Source organism: Homarus americanus, unplaced genomic scaffold (assembly GCF_018991925.1).
Source record: "Homarus americanus isolate GMGI-L3 unplaced genomic scaffold, GMGI_Hamer_2.0 scaffold21, whole genome shotgun sequence".
Classification (NCBI taxonomy): Eukaryota; Metazoa; Arthropoda; class Malacostraca; order Decapoda; family Nephropidae; genus Homarus; species Homarus americanus.
In genome coordinates this window covers 23,039-44,991 of record NW_024718513.1, presented here as the reverse complement: position 1 = coordinate 44,991, position 21,953 = coordinate 23,039, and the positions used below count along the sequence as shown (strand labels likewise).

Below are 21,953 nucleotides of genomic sequence, written 5' to 3'. Positions count from 1 at the left end.
TACTTCTACAGATATCTTATGATTACAGTACATGTATTGTGTACATTTGAATACTACCAAGCAGGCATATCAGCATATGACGATGCACTGGAGAATATATCAGAATTTCAAGAAGCGTTTCAAATTGCAAAGTAACAATAATTTTACGGGGTTTTATACTTCAACTTTCTCCAACAATCAAGAAATCATATATGAAAGAGAACCTAACTGAAGGGACACCCGGGAACAATATATTATACTCGATGAAAGAAACTCTTATTGCAGCATCACAATTCCGTCAATTGCATTGCAATAATCAGATTTAGGAATTAACATGGCAATACCATGATCTATATTCTCCCAACAATATTGAAACAAATTATGACTTTTATTTTATATTTCTGGCGGCTAAAATAAAAGGTAATATATGTGGCTCTCTCGACTATTCCAAGTATTTTACATAATCAACAAATAAGGTCGACATATTACTGTATTGACTTAATGAATTGGCTGATATTAAATAGTCATCCATATTATATTAAATAGAGCTTGCCTATATTTCTTTATGAATACCACACTAAATACATTCAGATAAAACCTCCTTATTATCTTTGAAATAAAACTATTTATTTCACTCAGAACAAATCGTATTTCGTTAAAATCAATCATCTACATTTCATATAAAATAGCATTTTGATTATATTAAAATTAGAACTATGTTATACATTAAAATAGCCATCCACAATAAAATAAGGTAGTCATCCATATTACTTTAAATTTAGTCACCTATATGATATACCCTGTATAAAATAACCACCCATATTATTTAAAATATAGCCACCCAAACTACATTTAAAATAGCCATACAGACGCCTATTTTCCACACCAATATTATCACATTACAGCCATCCAAGTTACATCACAAGACATGCAACTGAACATGTCTTGGCCAGGTGATGTCTAGTCTTCATTCCTTCAGGCTAACATCTTGATTTGTGTTATATCAAAATGCAAGAAAATGCCTAACAGAAAACGTGAATAAGACTACATTTATTAGAAAACGAAATTCTGTGTGTGTGTGTGTGTGTGTGTGTGTGTGTGTGTGTGTGTGTGTGTGTGTGTGTGTGTGTGTGTGTTGCAGTAACTTGTAGGTATTACAAGCATATAATATACGTATACGCCTGAATATAAACCTTAGTTAGTTATAAAAGAACTCATATTGTTCTTCCTGATTAAAGAATATGTTTTGTTGTATGTTATAGTTGTTACAAGTGATCGCGGGCACCTTCGTGCCCAGTGAAAATTTGAACGCTCGTGCTTGGCTAGCGTACAGCGAATGAGGGTGCACCAAGTTCGTAGACTTGCGTGGTTTTCCATCGTAAATAAAATGGTTAATTAATGCCTTCCTAAAGAAACCATCGACATGGGACCAGGTTTGTTCCACTCTACGATTGTTTTGCGATTTTTCCACCAAGTTTGATGAAAAACAATTGTGCCGTTTTGGCTGCCCAGAACAGACACGCAGACAGACAGACAGACACACGGCTATTCCTATAGTATATTAGATTTCACACTCAGTAGATGTATCGTTGAAGTAAATAGGAAACTCTCACTTTTTTTTGGTTTAAGTCCTATAGGGGTAAACTCCATCGTAAAACATTAATCAGTGTAAAAAAAATCATCATAATGGAATATCTGAGATTCACGGGAACGTTTTAAAGCTGCCATATGAACAAATAAAATGAATCTGACTGCAGGAACCGCCAGGGTTTAAAAACCAGTCTTACCACATCATGCTTCAAGTAAATCTTCTCCCCGCTTACATCATGTCATAGCTATTTTTTTATCTTTTTCCATCTTCATATCATTTGAAATCTCTTTTATTATTTTTCAGATTTATTTCATACATTTATGAATGAATGTAAAAAAGTAATTATGTTTTTGTGATTGTCGGTATGTGGGTGTGGGTAATGGATGTCAAAGAGGGGAATTGAAAGAGTCGAGGTTATGGCAACACTGTTTCATTACGCGAGGCGGGCGCCAGCTCCGCGGGAGGTAAACACCGGCCAGAAGCTTAACCCGGAGTCATAACACCCTTTTTAATGCGACTCAAACTCCATTATCGATTCTAAGGTGATGTAATTTTGTTTGACGTTGCATAAGGTTATGGAGTTTATTCCTAGCAAAATGTGTATAATGTGTTTCATTTATTTTTCCTCTCTTTACGATAGAAAAAAAAAACAATGAGAGGACAAATGAAAGAGACGAAGATTCAGTAAATGCAAGTGGGAAACAAGAAACTGAATTTGATTAACTTATACAACTTTAGAACTTTCATACAATTTATTTATTAATCATTTTATAAGATTTATTTATCAAACTTTATGGTCTCACGAGGGATTTACAAACATTTCTTACGACTTAAATTTGTGATAACCAGAAGGTATTCGTGGCTATACCTTATAATACCACGAGTATATATATATATATATATATATATATATATATATATATATATATATATATATATATATATATATATATATATATATATATATATATATATATATATATATATATATATATATATATATAAATAAGGGACCCACTAAATAACTATCCTACATCTAGATCCAAGGTTTTCAAAGCATTTTTAACCTTGGGCCACTGACAAATAAATTTATGTAACATATCAGTTTTGAACTGACCATCACTAAGGTTTATTGATTTTAATTCCTTAATCAAACTAGCTTCAACCAGAAGTCTTTCTGTGACACAAGATGATCTGAATACTTCTAAGCTTTTTTCCCAAGCGATGGGATGATTATTATTCCTAACATGAACGAACAGGGCACTGCTTTCAGATGCTGTTCTGATATTGTACTTATGTTGTCTGATTCTGAGCTGCGATGTTTTTCCTGTCTGTCCTACATAATTACCATTACATTTGCTACATGGAATACAATAATCACTTCCATTTACATTTAAACTTGGGCTATTTTTTATTAACATATTGGTAATGGTTGAGTCATACTTGAAAACAACATTAATATTTAGTAGTTTGAGGGACCGAACTAACTTGACAAATTCATTACGATAGGGCAGTCAAAATATTCTTAAGTGTAGGAACTTGTCTGGTTTGAGAGGAATGAAAGGATTTTTTAGCGCTTTTAAAACAACGATCAACAAACACAGAAGGGTACCCAAGTTTTTGTGCAATGGAACGAATGTGTTTCAATTCATCGTCAATAAATTCAGCGTCACAAATACGCAGACATCTTAGGAACATAGCAGAAAAAACTGACATTTTGGTAGACTCCAGGTGATTCGATAAAAAGTGAATGAAACTGTCTACCTGTGTGGGCTTTCTGTATACCTTAAATTTGTAGTTTTGGCCATTTCTCATGATAAGCATATCAAGGAATGGAAGGGATCCATTTATTTCTCTTTCAATTTTGAATGTGATACTTGGGACAATATCATAAAGCTTGTCTAAAAATTACGATGGGTCACTGTTTCTAGGCCAAGGACAAAGAACATCATCTACATATCTATACCATGGAGGAATAAAGTCCACAATATTGGGTAGTAATCTAGCCTCAAAAAACTCCATATAAATACAGGCACGAGGAGCAGAAAGACAATTACCCATGCTCATGCCAAATGTTTGCTTGTAGAACTTACCATTTGCTCTAAACACATTGTCAGTTACGCATAACTATATCAATTTGATGTAAATTCACTGTTCACTAGAGTACCTGTGAAAGACCTACTTTCATTTCTTAAAGATAAATTACAACTGTTAGATTTAACAGTTACGACTTGGATTTGGGTCCCTAACCCCATCGTAAGTCGGGGAGGAGCTGTATATAATCCTTCACTAATTATAGATCCTTTTGTGGAGGAAGTACATAGCACAGAGGTATATAATCCCTACACATAGCACAGATCATCTCTATACATGACATATACTCACCGTTTCATAATCCCTAAAATTTAGATAATCCCTAGACAGATGGCATCATAGTTTCATATAATTAACTTCAATTTATGGTCACTAAACACATGCTAAAGCCTCGTAGGAAACACACGGAGACCACGGAGACTTGCTATTGGTCGGGCTGTGTGATGTGCGAGCTGTGTGTGTTGACTCGACCGTGACAAACTATACTGTGTGTAGGTTTCCGTGTCCTAAATAATAATAATAATAATTAACGGTTTATTGAAAGAGCTTGGCAGCCAGAAGGCTGAAAATATACAGTTACATATTTGGGGAATGGGTTTCGAATTACAAATAATATACAAGCAACATAAGTGACACAAATAAGATATATAATAACTAGATGGGGAAAAGCTCAAACTACAGTTCATTTCAACATAGTGACAGTGCAAGAAGTAGTGTTTACTGGGAGTGAATACACTGGTTTATTACAAGTTATTGATAATTTTACAATGGTTGGGACTGGGCTGTTCTTATAGCGATCAGTTCGTGCACGTATGGGCTGGATGCGGTTGTGGTGTCGAACAGCAATTCTCGGGCTAGGGATCTCAGGTGGTAGTAGGAGCCGGTGTCGAGGATGGTGTAGAAGCTTCTTACCAAATTTGCAGATGAGGTCGTGATGATGGTCAGTGAGAGTCGAAAGGGTCAGTGTGTTGAGCGCTTCTTGATATGTGGAGTAGGAAGGGGAGAGAATAATCTTGCATGCCCTCTTTTGCACTTTTTCTAGGTGTTTACGTTTTGTGTGTGTGTGTGTGTGTACCAGGCTTACGTAAGGCCCATTGTTTATCTTCACATAGGAGCAACTTAATGTAGCGTCTTTATTGTTATATTTCGATGTTTATCAAGGTAAGATATTTTGTTCTCTCATTTGACTGACTTACGTTCGGTTGACTGATTTTTTACTCTCATTTGACTTTTTTACTCTATTTTGACTTTTTCACTCTCGCGTGACTGGTTTTTTATCCTCGTTTAACTGATTTTGGACTCGTTTGACTGATTTGCTATTCTCGTTTGACTATTTTCAACTTTCATTTGACTAAATTTAATTCTGATTTGACTAAATATTCTCTTTTTTTGTTTTACAGCTATAAGAGTGACGACGTCCGCTCTTTGATAAAATTTCCTATAGGTTAAATATTTTTTTGCACCAACTGTAAATCCCTTCATATATTTTAGCTCTTTGTATTCAAAATTTTCTTTTTTGTCACCAATTTCCATTTTATCTTTCCAAATTACCGCTAAATTATTCTTCTTGATAAACCTTCATGACGAGAAATTAATTTAGTTCGTGGAAACGTTTTATGACACAATATTTAAACACGGGCGTTTAGTTTATTATATATTTCACTACATTGTTCGTTTTCATTTTCACTTTCATCTTTATAAATTGAACTTTCTGGATGATATCTAATATACTTAATTCATATTCAAGTATACATATAGTCATGATCTCACTGCCACACACACACATGCTGCGGAGTTTTAACGAGGAGAGTCGACGTATTCACACAAAAAATAAATCGCGACAGTTTAAACAGACACCAGGAATTATTGTTTACAGGATGAACTTTTACTGTACTAGCGTGAGCAGCTGGAGGTAGGGTAAAAAATGGTAAGCTGCCATCATAACCATTATTGTCGTCATTGTTATCATCTTCGTAGTTCATTCTCGGGGGTGATGACCTCTTTTCTTCAGTACTCACCTTATGTTTGTTTTATCATCTTCATCCATCCATCCATCCGTCCATCCATCTACCTACCCATCCATCCATCCTTCGTTATTATCCTTCAATATTCACCATAACCAGACTTCATTAACGACCTACCTGACATAATCTACCTATTTACATCCAGGTATCCACCCCCCCCCCCCAAGTGATCAGATCCCCTATGTTACGTATCACCAGTTTCAGAATTTATGCCGTGTGTGTTTCAACACCTTCAAGAAATTCCTTTTAGAATTTATTTCCATGAGAATTAGTTACTAGATTTATATTTCGTCCTGTTTATCACTTTATTAACCACCATCTTGTTGTGTTGTGGTGATAGTGTTCGTATCCGCCGACTGACCTTGACCTCGTCTTACAGTACAACATCAAGAAGAAGGAGGAGTTCGTGCCAGAGGAACCTGCCATGCCAGACAACCCACTCATGAGGAAGAAGAAAACGCCTGAGGAACTTGCAGCTGAAGCCGAGGCCGAAGATCAGGATGAATTCACGAGTGAGTATGAGAGACGAGGAGGAGGAGGAGGAGGAGGAGGAGGAGGAGGAGGGTGACAAGGAGGAGGAGGAGGAGGAGGTGATACAGAGGAGAGGAGGAGGAGGAGGGTGACAAGGAAGAGGAGGAGGTGACAAGGAGGGACAGGTGAAAAGGAGCAACAGTAATGTGTGTCTTATACTTGAAATTATGTTCATTTTTCATGTGCACACGGACACAGGCACATACACAGTCTACACACACACACACCATCTGGGTTCGTTAGTGCAACACGCCATCACATCTCAACACGCTTACCATGAATGTACACTGTGCAACCTGCCCCCCTGCCCACACAACCTGGGAAATCCATGAAGCCTAACACCACTACACACACACACACACACACACACACGCACTTTTTGATGCACATATGGCACACACACACACACACACTAGCTATACTGGGTATGTTTTTATTTACCGAGTATCTGATAGAATAAGTCTCATTGGATTTACCAGAATGAAGAATATATAAAAGGATTGATGTGGTGCATATATGAGAGAGAGAGAGAGAGAGAGAGAGAGAGAGAGAGAGAGAGAGAGAGAGATGTGTGTGAATAATTCCAACAAAATGTGACCCCCAAAACGTGACTGCTCGCTGTAAAATCCAAGAGGCCATAACTTTCATCATTATTGACTGGATAGAAATACTGTTTATTGACCTCACCTTAGGCCCTGATGTGATATGTTTACTTACCCCAAACTTGATTCATATGTCTTACTTTTTTGGAGGATTGGGTTCACACACACACACGCATACAGTCACGCATACACACAGTCATGCAGCCACATACAGTCACGCATACACACAGTCACGCAGCCACATACAGTCACGCATACACATTTACACACACACACGCATACAGTCACGCATACACAGTCACGCATACACACAGTCACGCAGCCACATACAGTCACTCACACACACACACACACACACACACACACACCGTCTCTAATCATTAACAAGATTCATCACTCAAGGATGTAACTATTGTCCAGCCTTTACACTGTGTCCATTAGATATGTCTCTTAGCTCGTCCTCCAGGAATAATACATGAGAACGACGTCGATATATCTCTCAGTAACAACCAAACAATACTTGATCAATATAAAGTATAATTAGAGATAACTCGTCGATATTTTTCCCAGGAAACTTCACCCGATATCTTTACCAGAAACGTAATCATCGTCGTCTGTCCTGGAAGAAGAAAATTCAGGGTTTTATTTTTTTCACCCCCTGACTGTACTTTGTTATTCTCGCGCGAAATTTACATATTGGTGTACTGTACTATGATGTATATACTGTACAAGGTGTTAGAATAAATAGTTTACTTCTTACCTGTCACAGCGGAGTATATAATGATTGTAAGAAAGAGTTAAAGTATAGTTATATTCATACACTGTGGCCTGTTATCAAATAGTGACTCTTGGTTGTCAGGTCATACAAAATTCTGCTTATCTTATAGTCTTTGATAAAACTTGCAGTGTTAACAAGTGGGTTTGTTTGTTGACCCTTGTAACTGACTGGTAGCGAGAGGGAGGTTAGTTTCACGGATTTTCACCTACAAGCTTTTACACGTGGTAATAAACAAACACACGTATAGTAACTAACAAGCGCACACACACACACACACACACACACACACACACATAAAACATGCGTACAGTAGCCTCGCCCTCACCCGGTTCGTGGATAGTAGCAGTGAGTCATGACAACAACAATACTGCCAGTCCCACAGTGGCAATATTAATACTGACAGTCACTATAGCAGTATTGAATCAACACTCACTTAATACCTAATACTGGCCACACTGTCACTACCATCATTTATGTCACTAATACTATTACCATCACCTGCTACTACCACCATAACCACTCTCACTGTTATCAGAAAGTAGGTGGTAGCCGGTTGTGGTCGTGATGGTAGCCGGTCATGGTAGTAGCCGGTAGTCGGTGGTGAGAGTGAGGTAGCCAGTGGTAGTGGTTGTAGCTGGTGGTGACGATGGCAGTGGAGAGAGAGAGAGAGAGAGAGAGAGGTTATGTTAAGGTAAGAAACAACTCGCAAGACTTAATTGGTAGTCTCTTCTCAGGTGAAATTATCAGTGGAATAATGTCTCACAACGACCACCCCCACAACTAATCTCTCTCTCTCTCTCTCTCTCTCTCTCTCTCTCTCTCTCTCTCTCACACACACACACACACCAGACTTTGTTGAGATTAAGTCCTTTATATAAATTCAGGTTTGGGTATTAGAATCTGGCAACTGGCTATCATCACTCTACCACCTCCGCCTACTACCACTAACTACCACTGCTACCACAAACATTGAACAGTGATCGGGCGTTCCCTTCCTCCCTACAGTAACATAAACGCTATACCAGTGGTTCTCAACCTTGTTTGCCCCATGCACCCCTTTCACCATATGTCAGAATGTCATTCCCCCCTCCTTTCCAAGATTGTCTGCCTCAAAAAATGCATTCCAAATAATATGCATATAATACTGAAAATCCTTTATTTTTTCCATATTAGTACATATACATTTACAATTTTACATGGATTATTTTTATAGTGGAGTTTTACAAATTAAATGCCAATTGAAAATGTTGATGGATTTATAAAACTTGAATAAAAGTAAAATAGTTTTTTTTTATTTATAATGAATTACTTAACAGACCAAACTGAAGCATAATGCAATAAACAAAAAGTTCAATAGAATACCAGGATATTGTAAATTTGTAATTAATTTTATTCAGATGAAGATTACAGTCAATGAGAAACCTGTGATTGTTTTTTCTTCGCCAATTCTGGGATACGCGGAGGAGTGCTTGAAAGGGAAAAACATCTGTTATAGCCAGTGAACAGATATTACTACGATAGATCTTACTGTGTACAATAGATCGTCATGACTCGGTACAATAGATGTTTAGCACTCCATCACCTCCTACACAGTCTAATTGGTTCTCAACAGTCAATACAATGGATCTCAACTTACCCCTGTTCCTCCTGTAGACCGTCAGCGTGTAACAGTCAGGTCATTAGATCACTCTTCGCCCGGTCTTCAACACATAACTAACCGTCCACAACGAGTCTGCCAACCTCGCAATGCAATTAATCCGAAGCTGTCTGAGGTCTCTGGCAGACAGGTCCTCTCCAGTCTGCCCGATAATCTGGCCAGTCCTCTAGATCTGCCAACCTGCTCAGATTAATCACGGCCTCACGATGCCACTCGGCTAATTATGTAATGATTGATGTGATATCTGGTATTATACAGCAGTGACTGGTTAATAGGAACTCTACATTCACCCCCTGGTTAATAGGAACTCTACATTCACCCCCTGGTTAATAGAACTCTACATTCACCTAATGGTTAATAGGAACTCTACATTCACCTCCTGGTTAATAGGAACTCTACATTCACCCCCTGGTTAATAGGAACTCTACATTCACCCCCTGGTTAATAGGAACTCTACATTCACCTCCTGGTTAATAGGAACTCTACATTCACCCCCTGGTTAATAGGAACTCTACATTCACCCCCTGGTAAATAGGAACTCTACATTGACTCCCTGGTTAATAGGAACTCTACATTCACCTCCTGGTTAATAGGAACTCTACATTCACCCCCTGGTTAATAGGAACTCTACATTCACCCCCTGGTTAATAGGAACTCTACATTCACCCCCTGGTTAATAGGAACTCTACATTCACCCCCTGGTTAATAGGAACTCTACATTCACCTCCTGGTTAATAGGAACTCTACATTCACCCCCTGGTTAATAGGAACTCTACATTCACCCCCACGCAAAGGAGAATCTCTCTCTCTCTCTCTCTCTCTCGGTCGACATTCTTAACTTGTCTGTACTCAATCAGGATCTCCCTAATAGTTACCCTTACCCGAAGAGGACCACTATACTAGTCCTCGCTCAAGTAAGACCTCTAATCGTCATTACTCCTTGTTCGAGCTGGACCTCTTGCCCAGTTCCCTTTTAAGTAGGACCTTTAAAGTATTCCTCGATCAAGCTGGACGTGTTCACCCACGCCCACTCTCGAGAAACAATTTCAGGTTTACATCCATTATCGGGTCCTGACTTCCGGAGCTCTGACTTATCGCCCGACTCAGACAAATGGTCAAAACAGGTCATTAATTCTAACTAATTCCGTGAAATATATATGTGTGTGTTACTCCTACCCCTTCCCTCTCCCTCCCCACCCCATCCCTCCCTACCTCTTCCCTCCCACTCCCTACCCTTTCCCTCTCCCTCCCTACCCTTTCCCTACCCCTTCCCTCCCACTCCCTACCCCTCCCCTCCCTCCCCCCCTCCCTACACCTTCCTCCCTTCCCTGCTCTTTCCCCCCTCCCGACCCCTCCCCTCCCCCCCTTCCCTCCCTCCCCTTCCTCCTCCCCTACCCTTTCCTTCCTCCCTCCCCTACACCTTTCCTCTTCCTGTCCTCACCTTCCATTCTATTCTCTCTCCTTTCCTCCTCCCCCCTCCCCCCCTCCTCCTCTACTTACAGTCCCTCTCTTCTCTTGCTTGATGGGACTCGTCCGTAGCTCTTATTGTAGACCTTTTATGTGTTGATTGGGTATAAATTTACTGCTCTCTCTCTCTCTCTCTCTCTCTCTCTCTCTCTCTCTCTCTCTCTCTCTCTCTCTCTCTTTCTTTATTTATTTATCGCATTTCCACATTCCATTCCTATCGATTTTGTTCTTGGTGTAATGGCCTCTCTTTCTCTTCCTTGTGTGTATTCAGTTTATTCTTTCTCCTCTTTCCTTTTCATGAGCTTTCTTTATCATTTATCAATTTCCTTATTGTTCTGTTTTCATTCCGTTATTGTCTTATTCCTCGATTATCACTTATTGCCATATCTAACCTTCTTTAATCTCTCTTTATCTCTTCTGGTATCATTCCCTATCACAATCTTCTGCCCTTCAATGGTTTTCATTGCTTTGCCTCCTCTTACTTCTCTTCTTCTTGTTCTATTTCATTCTATACTATTTTTCATTTTACCCACATCCTTCTTTCTTTCAACTCCTTCTCCTCCTCCTCCTCCTCCTCCTCCTCCTCCTCTATGAATCTTTCCTTTCATTCACTCATCCTGCTCTTTTGTAGTCCTCCTCCTCCTCCTCCTCCTCCTCCTCCTCCTCCTCCTCCTCTCCTCCTCCTCCTCCTCCTCCTCCTCCTCCTCCTCCTCCTCCTCTCCATCTTACATGCAATTCCACTAACTCTCAAGAAACTTCGTCCCTCAACTAAGGAAGAATGTAACTCGTGTTTAAGTAGTGACCTCGCGAGTGACGTGACGAGCAAGCAAACAGCTCCTTGAGTCGGCGACACTGCAGCGCCTTAGGGATTCTTACCTTAGATTATTCCCTTTACTGGTGATAGTCGGCGTTTAAGTGTCTCAGTTAAGCTTTTACAGAGAGATGATCACTTAAAAGTGTTCTGTTTACGCTTGAGTTTTATAGAGGATTTTTGGGAGGGGGGGATCTTTTTTTATAGGGAGAAAAAATCATTGAATATTTTTGGAGAGGAAATTCAGACACAGGTATTCTATTTCTAGCTCTTGTTAACCCTTCAACACCTGTGCGCCTCTCCCTCACTAAGGCTTTTACCACCTGCCGCCACCAGCCTAGTACTCACCACCTGCCTAGTCCCACCATCTGCTCCACCACCTCTCACTGATTTACAGAACCTTTCGGCTCTTATACTAGCTGTTACCACCTGGCATCCCCTTACCGTCTGCCAACCCACACCTCGTGCCACCACCTGCTACTACCTGCTATCCCTCGCAGCCTGCTGCCACCTACCAATACTAACCACGAACCACCACTCGTCATTAACTTTCAGCCCTCACCATCTATCATCCACTAACCATCACCTGCCACCAACTTCCAGCACGCACCACTTTCTACCATCTGCCACACCTGCCACTCCTCCCCCATTTACCACCACCTGCCACTACATGCAATCTTTCATTGCTTGTCAAACCTTAGCCCTTGCCACCACCTACCAATCTCCCCACCACCAACCAGTCCTCCCCACCACCTACCAATCCCCACCACCAACCAGTCCCCCCACCACCTACCAATCTCCCCCACCACCAATCAGTCCCTCCCCACCACCTACCGATCCCCACCACCAACCAGTCCCCACCACCACCAACCAGTCCCCCACCACCACCAACCAGTCCCCCCACCACCACCAACCGGTCCCCCCACCACCAACCAGTCCCCACCACCAATCAGTCCCCCAACCATCTGACTAAACTCTCAGCCCTCACCATCTGTCAGCACTTACTCTCTGCATCACGTCACCATCTACATTAGGCTGTGAGCGAGCTATCAGTGACTCGTGTACACGGTCATAAAAGGTTCTGCCTCACTTACTATTAAAAAAACCCGAGATCGCGAATGGATTGAGTCAATACACACTGAGGATATGAAGCGAGAAATCTTAAATGATATTTGTCGTAAAAATATTAAAAAAAGGTTCATAGATACATAGACCATGACCTATAGACGAGTGAAATATTTGACCAAGAAGGATAAAATGGTCAGGTCGTTTGTCATTTCTTGAGTTTCTCCTATATAGAAATGGAGAGGAGGCCAAGGTTGAATACTGAATTAAAGTGCATGTTCGAATGTGGTGTCTATGGTGGCTACACACACACACACACACACACACACACACACACACACACACACACACACTGTTATCCATATACAATAATAAAATAAAGTCAACCAGACATTTCAACGAGACTACTAAGTCAATTTGCCTATAAGCTTTAACAAAGGCCCAGACTTAATATAAACTAATAGTCTGCATTATGTGTGGTTTTTATGTAAGGCGAACGAGCCCGAGCGATTGAACCACTGTGTGGCGGGAATGAGCGTGTGCTTGAGTGCTGCCACCTGGCGGTGTGAATGAAAGTGGATATCTGAGTAGTTAAATGGCATAGCAGGAGGTTTTGTGACCCTGTGAGACAGATTGTTTCCTAATGCACCACTGTACAGAGTGTGAGACAGATTGTTTCCTAATGCACCACTGTACAGAGTGTGAGACAGATTGTTTCCTGCTTCACCACTGTGCACTGTGTACAGACCTCTCCCAGTAAACTGAATCTGTGAAGACTGTGTTTCCTTGAGCCGTCAGGAACCAAGTAGAACTTGAACACATCATAGCAATCTTACAGGAGAGTCGTCACAGGCTGCTTTAAAATTTTCGACACGCTTTTGTCATGGTTAAGATATTAGTGCCAGAGTAACTCCCGATCAACCGGACTAATTAGGGAAGAGTCATACGGAGTTACAATGAGGTCCAAATTATATGCTTATATACATGACAAATTATGGATTCAATTATAGTGATAATTATAGTGTTTTTTTTCCTCATTTGGCCGGATAAGGTTCGGTTTATCCAGTGTTCTCATTTACCAGAGCTCACTGTAACATAATTACTTACCGCACCAAGTTCAAAACAGCTTTTAAATTGGCCCCAGGCTCTTAACTCCAGCCAATCACAGGGCAGCTTAAGTTCAGCTATAAGTTAAATTTAAAAATATCTTAAGGTGAAATACTTTTACGTATTGTTAACCTTTCAACCACAGTTTAGTGATCATCAACCGTGTCATGCAACGTTAGTGCTACATGCTATAAGCCACTCCTATATTTCAACAGATATTAGTGACCGGTTAATTTCTTCATATTTTTGTTATAAGATATACTAATTTATTCCCTGTTTATTGAATATCGTTTATCCTTTTCACTCCGGGGATAAATTTTTGTAAACATTATAATATTTTCACGGAGTATTTTTTCATTGTTCTAGTTTTTTTTTCTCCAACTTTCTCTCTTTATTTTCTGAATACAAATCAATCCTTTCGCTAACTTTTATATATATAGTTTCTCAAAAATAACATCCTGTCTGTTGTTCATGTATCACTCCAGTTGTTTACCCACAGTCCACCTGTTTAATTTTTTAATACGAAGAAATATTACTAAAGAGTATTATTCTTTCTTATCATTTACAAATATTTAAATCTTTCTTTTCTTATATATATTCGTAGAAAGATATTCACTTTCTCCAGTGTAATACTCCATTAAATGTAATACTTTCTATGGAATATACTACTTTCCCCTGGAGTTTAATACTTTCTTTGGCGTATTTAATTCAGTCTCGGGAAATTTTTGAGAATGTAGAAGAAAGTTGACTGATGAGAGAGAGAGAGAGAGATAAAAAACCTTGTAAATATATCAAGATAATTCACAACCTACATGCAAAGTTCCCTAAACATAAGAAGGTCTCAGTCCACACGTTCATCCCCTAAGACCTTCCCTTAGTGCCTCACATAACAGGGTTTGGTGGTGAAGGTGAAGAAGTAGTAGGAGGTGGAGGTGGTGGAACCCGCATTGACTATCATCACAACCATTGCAGTTCCCATTACCATCGCCACCATAATAAACACCACCATTAACAATAATCATAAACACCATCACTACCAATTATATTTACCTCTGTTACCATCAGTTACCACATCATCATCACTGTTACCATACATTATTACACATAAATACTGTCTAGTTTTACAATAGTTCCTTACAGATATATATACATCAAAATAATCCCACACTGAAAGACCTTCTCACCCACGTCAAAATAATAACCTACTATGACTGTCCTGGGAAGTATTTTTGGGGGTTCAGAATATCTCAACACTGCTGTTAGATAATGCTTACTTGACCATCATTAATAAGTATTTGTAGGATGTGAAAATAGAGGATTGTCAATTAATTTAGATTACAAAATAAAACAAAACCTTGGAAAAGTAACAAAATTAATTATTTTTCACACAATGTAATCATCGTGTTAATATTTGAAGACTTTTAAGCTAAAATCTACGAATAATTCCAAGTTAATGATCATATTGTAATATAATTTCCTCCATTTCAGAGTTGAAAAACACCATAGAAACACAAATTAATGAAGTGAAACAGCAAATAGAAGGTGAGTGAGTCCTGAAACACAGTTGTTCTTATGGCTATAATAATATCTCATGTGTTGCTAATGTTCACATAGTGTCATCACATGTCATTGTGCTCTATTAATTTTAACACTCATGTTATTTTTTGTCATTTGTTAGAAAAAGTGTCCACAGCTACGGATGGTGAGTCAACCGTAAACTTTGGCAGATTAAAATATTAACAGTGTAAAGTTGTGTAAGCTTCTCAAGTATAAGGCTTTACAAGATATAGGTATACAGCGCACTGTAGAGTACTGGACGCTTTAATTATATTGTAGTTATATATATATATATATATATATATATATATATATATATATATATATATATATATATATATATATATATATATATATATATATATACTGTATGTGTATATCGTAAAAGTATAAGTACTTCAAAGCACTACTGCAAATGCCTCTTAATACTGTACAGTATATTAAAATTGTATTCATCAAAGTGGGTGATGTAGATAGTGGATCCTGAACCTCACAGTAAAGCCTGAAATATCTAGTGAGATTAAATTGCTGATTATAATGATAGGAGTACAGTATTCAGTGCTTCTCTCACCTCATAGTAATCAAACAGTCATCTGCTTATTAATAATGCTGACAGTGCTGGAGGCATAAGTGGGGGCTTCAGTTTAGTGTTGCAGAAGATATATTGACGCTTTACTAGGGAGTTAATAATACGCGTCACACTAATGATCATCTATTATATCATGAGTCACCGTAGTGCATAGTTCCTGTAACCACTTTAGTGTCATTCTTCTTATTTAGGCCAGACAAGACACAGGAGGCTAGCACAGTAATTGTTTAGTTATTTTGTATATAATAATGATATAGATGACAGTACAGTAATAACTCGCTGTGAGATAGTACAGTACAGTTCTCGTGTACTACCACCACCACCACCGTCTTATAACTTACCCAGCAGAAGTAGCTATTTATAGGGAATTTATATGTTGTATGTGAATAATTTTAACAACTGTAATTATCTATATTTCTATATTATGGTATAGGTTAATGCACAATATCAGGTTATAAATATATATCACACTATTAAAATTTGAGAATTAAATTTACTTGTCAGTGGAATTTTTTCTTGGGAGCTGAGCTGTACAGAAACACTTTCAAAATGTCCTCAGTCCTTTTGCTTTAAGTGATATGAATAATTTACTGTATATAATTTTTTGTGCATCATTTTGTTCTGTTAGTGAATGGTTGGACAAGTAATTTTGACATCTAAAACATTTAAATGCAAACTGAATATTTTTCATAAATTTTTAGATATGATTTAATAACTTATAAGTCAAGCTAGGTAATATTTATGATCATTTGACAACAGCAAAGATATAGTTGTCTATATAAAACACTATAGTAACTTCATCTGTTGTGTTTTATATTATGTAGTAAGGGATCACATAAATACATTAGTTCCTACAGAAACATAGTTCGTTTTTCATATTAATGTATAAAAATCTGAGTCACCTAACTAAACAGTAAAGAAAATCTAGATAAAAGTCTTGTAGAAGAACTTGTCTATTCTTGCTTATTATTGACTGTTATTTTAGTTGTTAATACTCCATAGTGTTATATCCTGAGTGTAGTTTGGCACGTAAATAATTCCTTGGTTATTACCCATTAATATAATACTGTATTTTTAGCTTATTAATGACCCAGAAAACATCGTCTTCCCAACACCTGATGCCCGAGTCATTACAAAAGACACTTGCTCTATACAAGTATTGTATATATAAATAATTACAATAGCGTTCTCAGCCAAAACTAAAAAGCTCTATTCAATAAAGATATAAAATCAACTACATTTCTCCAATCACAGTAAAATAATATTTTAACTGAGATTAATATCACACATCAAAATAGTTCAGTGCATTTATTTTCAAACGTAGAGAATTTTTTTTTTTGGTGTAACTGACCTCGGCTTATAACCAGCCTATCAAGAGTCACTCATATTAATATAAAATTAAACAAACAAATTACTGCATGTTCCAGGTTGACACAATATCACCACACTGAAATAATCTAATATAAATAATGCAGTAATTAAATTTTCTATCTTAAGTCAGTGTATTGTGATGACGCAACACTTTATCACAAGAATAAATTCCCCAAAAATTTTGATTATTAAACTTTACATCTTTTAAGTTGTCTCTGTTATGACCAGTGCAAGTTGTTTTAGTTGGCTTCATATCCCTCACAAAATTTTAGCTTTTATTAGAATAAATTTTTGCCGCTTGTCTTTTGTTTGATATTTTGATTGCATTTGTTTGCAAGTATTAGCAAATTACTGATGCTTCGTTTACCTCTGGAGTAAGATGGACACACAAACATAACGGTTTAGGATAAAAGCCATACTAAGCATTCCTTCTGTTCTTCAAAATATTAGCAAACAAACTATAATTAAAAACAAAAATAAACACCCTCTACAGTATTAACTATAAGTCAATCTCAAAAGGTTCAGAGTTAAGATCAATAGAATAAAAAGTTGAATTTAGAGCCAAATTTGCCAGTTATTATGTAACTTTCAGTCTTCGTCTCAAATTCAGTCTTGGTTGTTGATGAGTCTTTTATAAATTTGCTAAGTAATTCCTGGATTATCAACCGTTTGGCTATATGTATAATTATTTTTATGACTGGTGTTTGAGGTGATATAATGGTGTTGGTGATCAAGCTAAGGATAGAGAGGGTTAATTATATAAATATCCTCTTTAGTCGTCTGATTTTTAAAACATGAAAATGAAAGGTTATCATTTTAATTAAGAATAATTAGTAGCATCAAGTACTTCCTCTCGATGGGAATTATTGTAATAAGAAGAAATTGACTCGATTTACCTTTTACCACATTACCGAGAATTTTACTTATATGAACCAAAATTTTCACTTATTCATCAATATTTTGTTTATAATGATACCCTGACATAGGAATACACTAACAAGAACATTTATTCCTGTGATAATATAATCTTTGACTGGAGTGGGTCTTATTTGTGATAGTTTAATATTAGTAATCATTATAGGCTTCAATCATGACATACTATATACCTGTACTGTACTGTACAGCTGTACGTTACATGCAGGTATAAGAATAATGATTCACTAGTGTCGTGTTATAACTCTGTATCAACTATCACGCTAATAAGCTCTTGTAAACTGGACAAATATGAATATGATTTTATTCTTGCCACTTCGGACAAACATTAAATAGCACAAGTAACGTAAGATTCACCAGTATGTTATACAGCGTATGTGATGTTACACCTCACCAAACCAGACGCAGTCCTTGTTTATTCTAAGATATCATTAAAATTCAAAGGATGGAAATTTTCTACCTGTATACAGTCGGCCACAAAAGTCCTGTCGCTTCTCATCCTGAACCATGAACCCCGAGATTCAGAATCGTGAATCCGAAGCAGTAGATAATTGATGCATTACACCTTTCTGCACTTGACACTCACACTTTTCAGTTTATTTTGAAGAAAGTTCAAAACTCGAAACAATTAAGTATCATTCGAATCAGTTTCATAAAAAGGAATATCAATGAAATAATACTCGAGACACGCTTGATAACAGTGAGACAAAGTGTGTCTGTACAGACATTTTATAAAAATATGTGAATCAGTAAGGCAAATATTAATAACACTGATAATATTACAAAATATACACGGTAACTATATCTAAACGGAATGCCGTACAGCGAGAAGACTTTGAGAACTTAGGGTTCGAATACAGTAAGACCCCCATATTCATATCTATGTATTTTGGTAATCTGTCGGTGTAATATCTGCAAGTCTGTCGAACTATCTGATGGAATGTCGATTTATAATGAGATGGTGTCAAAGGTTATGACGCCTTGGTATAATGGAAAATATTGGAGGTATTTTGTCCATAAATGCTTCGGGTCCACGAATCGGAATCTCGGGCTTCGTGGTTCAGGAGAAGCTATAGAACTTTAGTGGATGACTGTACGTGTAAAGTGTAACCGTCTATCATTCACAACTACCGTTAGTCATATACAGTACAGTGCGGAAATGCATATATCTGTGCATAAAGTTTATATACTTCGGTAATAGTGTCAATGCATTGCTCTCAAATTCTATATATTATTTATGAATTATTTTCCTTTATACATAAACAAGAAAATCAAAGTCAAAATACAACATAAGAATTTAATAATATGTGAAGATCCTCCTTTGAATAATGTAAAAAAGTAATTGATATAAACATCAATAAATATCCAAAATACAGTACTGAACCGATGCTACTTTATCTGGATGAAGGTTTCGAATTTGTATCTGACATCAGTTATTGCCTCCATTTTTTTTTTATCTTCTTAATCCCTTCGCTACGGGGATGGCACTTTTAATATTTTATTTAGATAATGCCAGACGATTTTCTTCTACAGAGAAGGGACCCCGTACACAGTGGTTAGTAGACTATCTCCCATAGGTTATCTTTGTATACCTGCAATTCTTACGAAGATCTGAGTCATCGATTTGAATGCTTCCCACATAGAATCCTTAACAACCAAGCTTTATGATACTTTGATACCAAGTTGTCGTAAGCTATTTGAGTTTGTTTGATGTTAATATCTGTGAACTGGGCTTTCAATGATCTAGATTGTTAAAGTAATTGCTTGTAAGTTATTTAAACATTTATAAAGATGGCCTTGTACAATCAAGATTCTTAACCTGTTTGGGTTGTGTCAGTTGTAGTATCAGATGTAGAAAAAACAAAGTTGGTGGCAGAGTTGGTGTTCATGTGGAGTCAAGACTGTAGTAGTGGGAGCTTCCATAACCATACTGCCTTTGACCCACACACACACCTAAACCTTAAGTCCAGGTTATATATCGTAGGTGATTAGCTCCCATGACCCTAGTTAATTGAATTCCTCCTCCTTCAGTGATACTAAACAATCCCGGCACATTAAAAGAAAAAAAAAATAATGACTATGTATTAAAACAAATACTGTCTCAAAAATTAAATGTTCTCTGTACCAATGAAATATTTTTAACATGATAACTTAATATTTCAAGCAGGTGGAGACATACAAGTCATCTGTACGCTACCAATAAGTACAACTCTAATTGCATATTTATTAATTTTTCTTGTGGGGGGAGGGTAAAGACTCTCATAATTAGTTCACCTTGAGGTTAAGTAATTGAGGTAATATTTTGAGATATAGAGGTTCTTTTTTTTATTCCCATATCTGTGCATAGGTGTTAGTTACCTGTGATGTAATTATCTGTCAGAATTAGGTCAGGAGAGACTGTTTACACACTAGATGACAGTGGTTCACCCTACAGTATATGACAGACTACTATACTCCATTTGTCAGTTATTCACCCTGTATGACAGTTGGCTGCACAGTAGATGACAATTTTCAGCTTCCTAGACAACAGTGGTTCACCTTCTATGACAGTCTGCTTTGCCTTACATGACACTGGTACACCTAATATGAGTCATATTAGGTCTGGCTTGCTTACATAACGACCTCATTTACCCTCTCGTGAAAGCGTTTATTCTGTGAAAATGGTTCCCTGTATGGCAGACCGGTTTGCCGATATGACAAAACAGTTCACCTATACTGTATTACAGAGCTCAACTTGTATGACAGAGTGGTTCACCTATATTACAGAGCTCTACCTGTATGACAGCAGTTCACCTGTAGTACAGAGCTCTACCTGTACGACAGAGCAGTTCAACTATATTACAGAGCTCTACCTGTATGACAGAGCAGTTCAACTATATTACAGAGCTCTACCTGTATGACAGAGCAGTTCAACTATATTACAGAGCTCTACCTGTACGACAGAGCAGTTCAACTATATTACAGAGCTCTACCTGTATGACAGAGCAGTTCAACTATATTACAGAGCTCTAACTGTATGACAGAGCAGTTCACCTATATTACAGAGCTCTACCTGTATGACAGCAGTTCACCTGTAGTACAGAGCTCTACCTGTACGACAGATCAGTTCACCTATATTACAGAGCTCTACCCGTACGACAGAGCAGTTCACCTATATTACAGAGCTCTACCTGTATGACAGCAGTTCACCTGTAGTACAGAGCTCTACCTGTACGACAGATCAGTTCACCTATATTACAGAGCTCTACCCGTACGACAGAGCAGTTCACCTATATTACAGAGCTCTACCTGTATGACAGCAGTTCACCTGTAGTACAGAGCTCTACCTGTATGACAGAGCGGTTCACCTGTATTACAGAGCTCTACCTGTACGACAGATCAGTTCACCTGTATTACAGAGCTCTACCTGTATGACAGAGCGGTTCACCTGTATTACAGAGCTCTACCTGTACGACAGATCAGTTCACCTATATTACAGAGCTCTACCTGTATGACAGCAGTTCACCTGTAGTACAGAGCTCTACCTGTATGACAGCAGTTCACCTGTATTATAGAGCTCTACCTGTCTGACAGAGCGGTTCACCTGTATTACAGAGCTCTACCTGTACGACAGATCAGTTCACTTATATTACAGAGCTCTACCTGTATGACAGCAGTTCACCTGTAGTACAGAGCTCTACCTGTATGACAGATCAGTTCACCTATATTACAGAGCTCTACCTGTATGACAGCAGTTCACCTGTATTATAGAGCTCTACCTGTCTGACAGAGCGGTTCACCTGTATTACAGAGCTCTA

The 21,953-nt window shown here is 37.8% G+C and overlaps 1 protein-coding gene across 4 annotated transcripts in view; it reads left to right on the top strand.

The window, feature by feature from the left end:
- Positions 1–21,953, top strand: part of LOC121859683 (complexin-like) — a 153,574-nt gene that overhangs the window by 119,915 nt on the left and 11,706 nt on the right. For 2 of the 4 annotated variants that reach the window (XM_042356611.1, XM_042356609.1), the window contains exons 3-5: positions 6,068–6,200; positions 15,195–15,248; positions 15,385–15,408. In XM_042356611.1, coding sequence (XP_042212545.1) covers positions 6,068–6,200; positions 15,195–15,248; positions 15,385–15,408 — 211 coding nt within the window. The remainder of the gene's footprint in view (positions 1–6,067; positions 6,201–15,194; positions 15,249–15,384; positions 15,409–21,953) is intronic. The other 2 variants (XM_042356612.1, XM_042356610.1) reach the window with 1 other exon arrangement.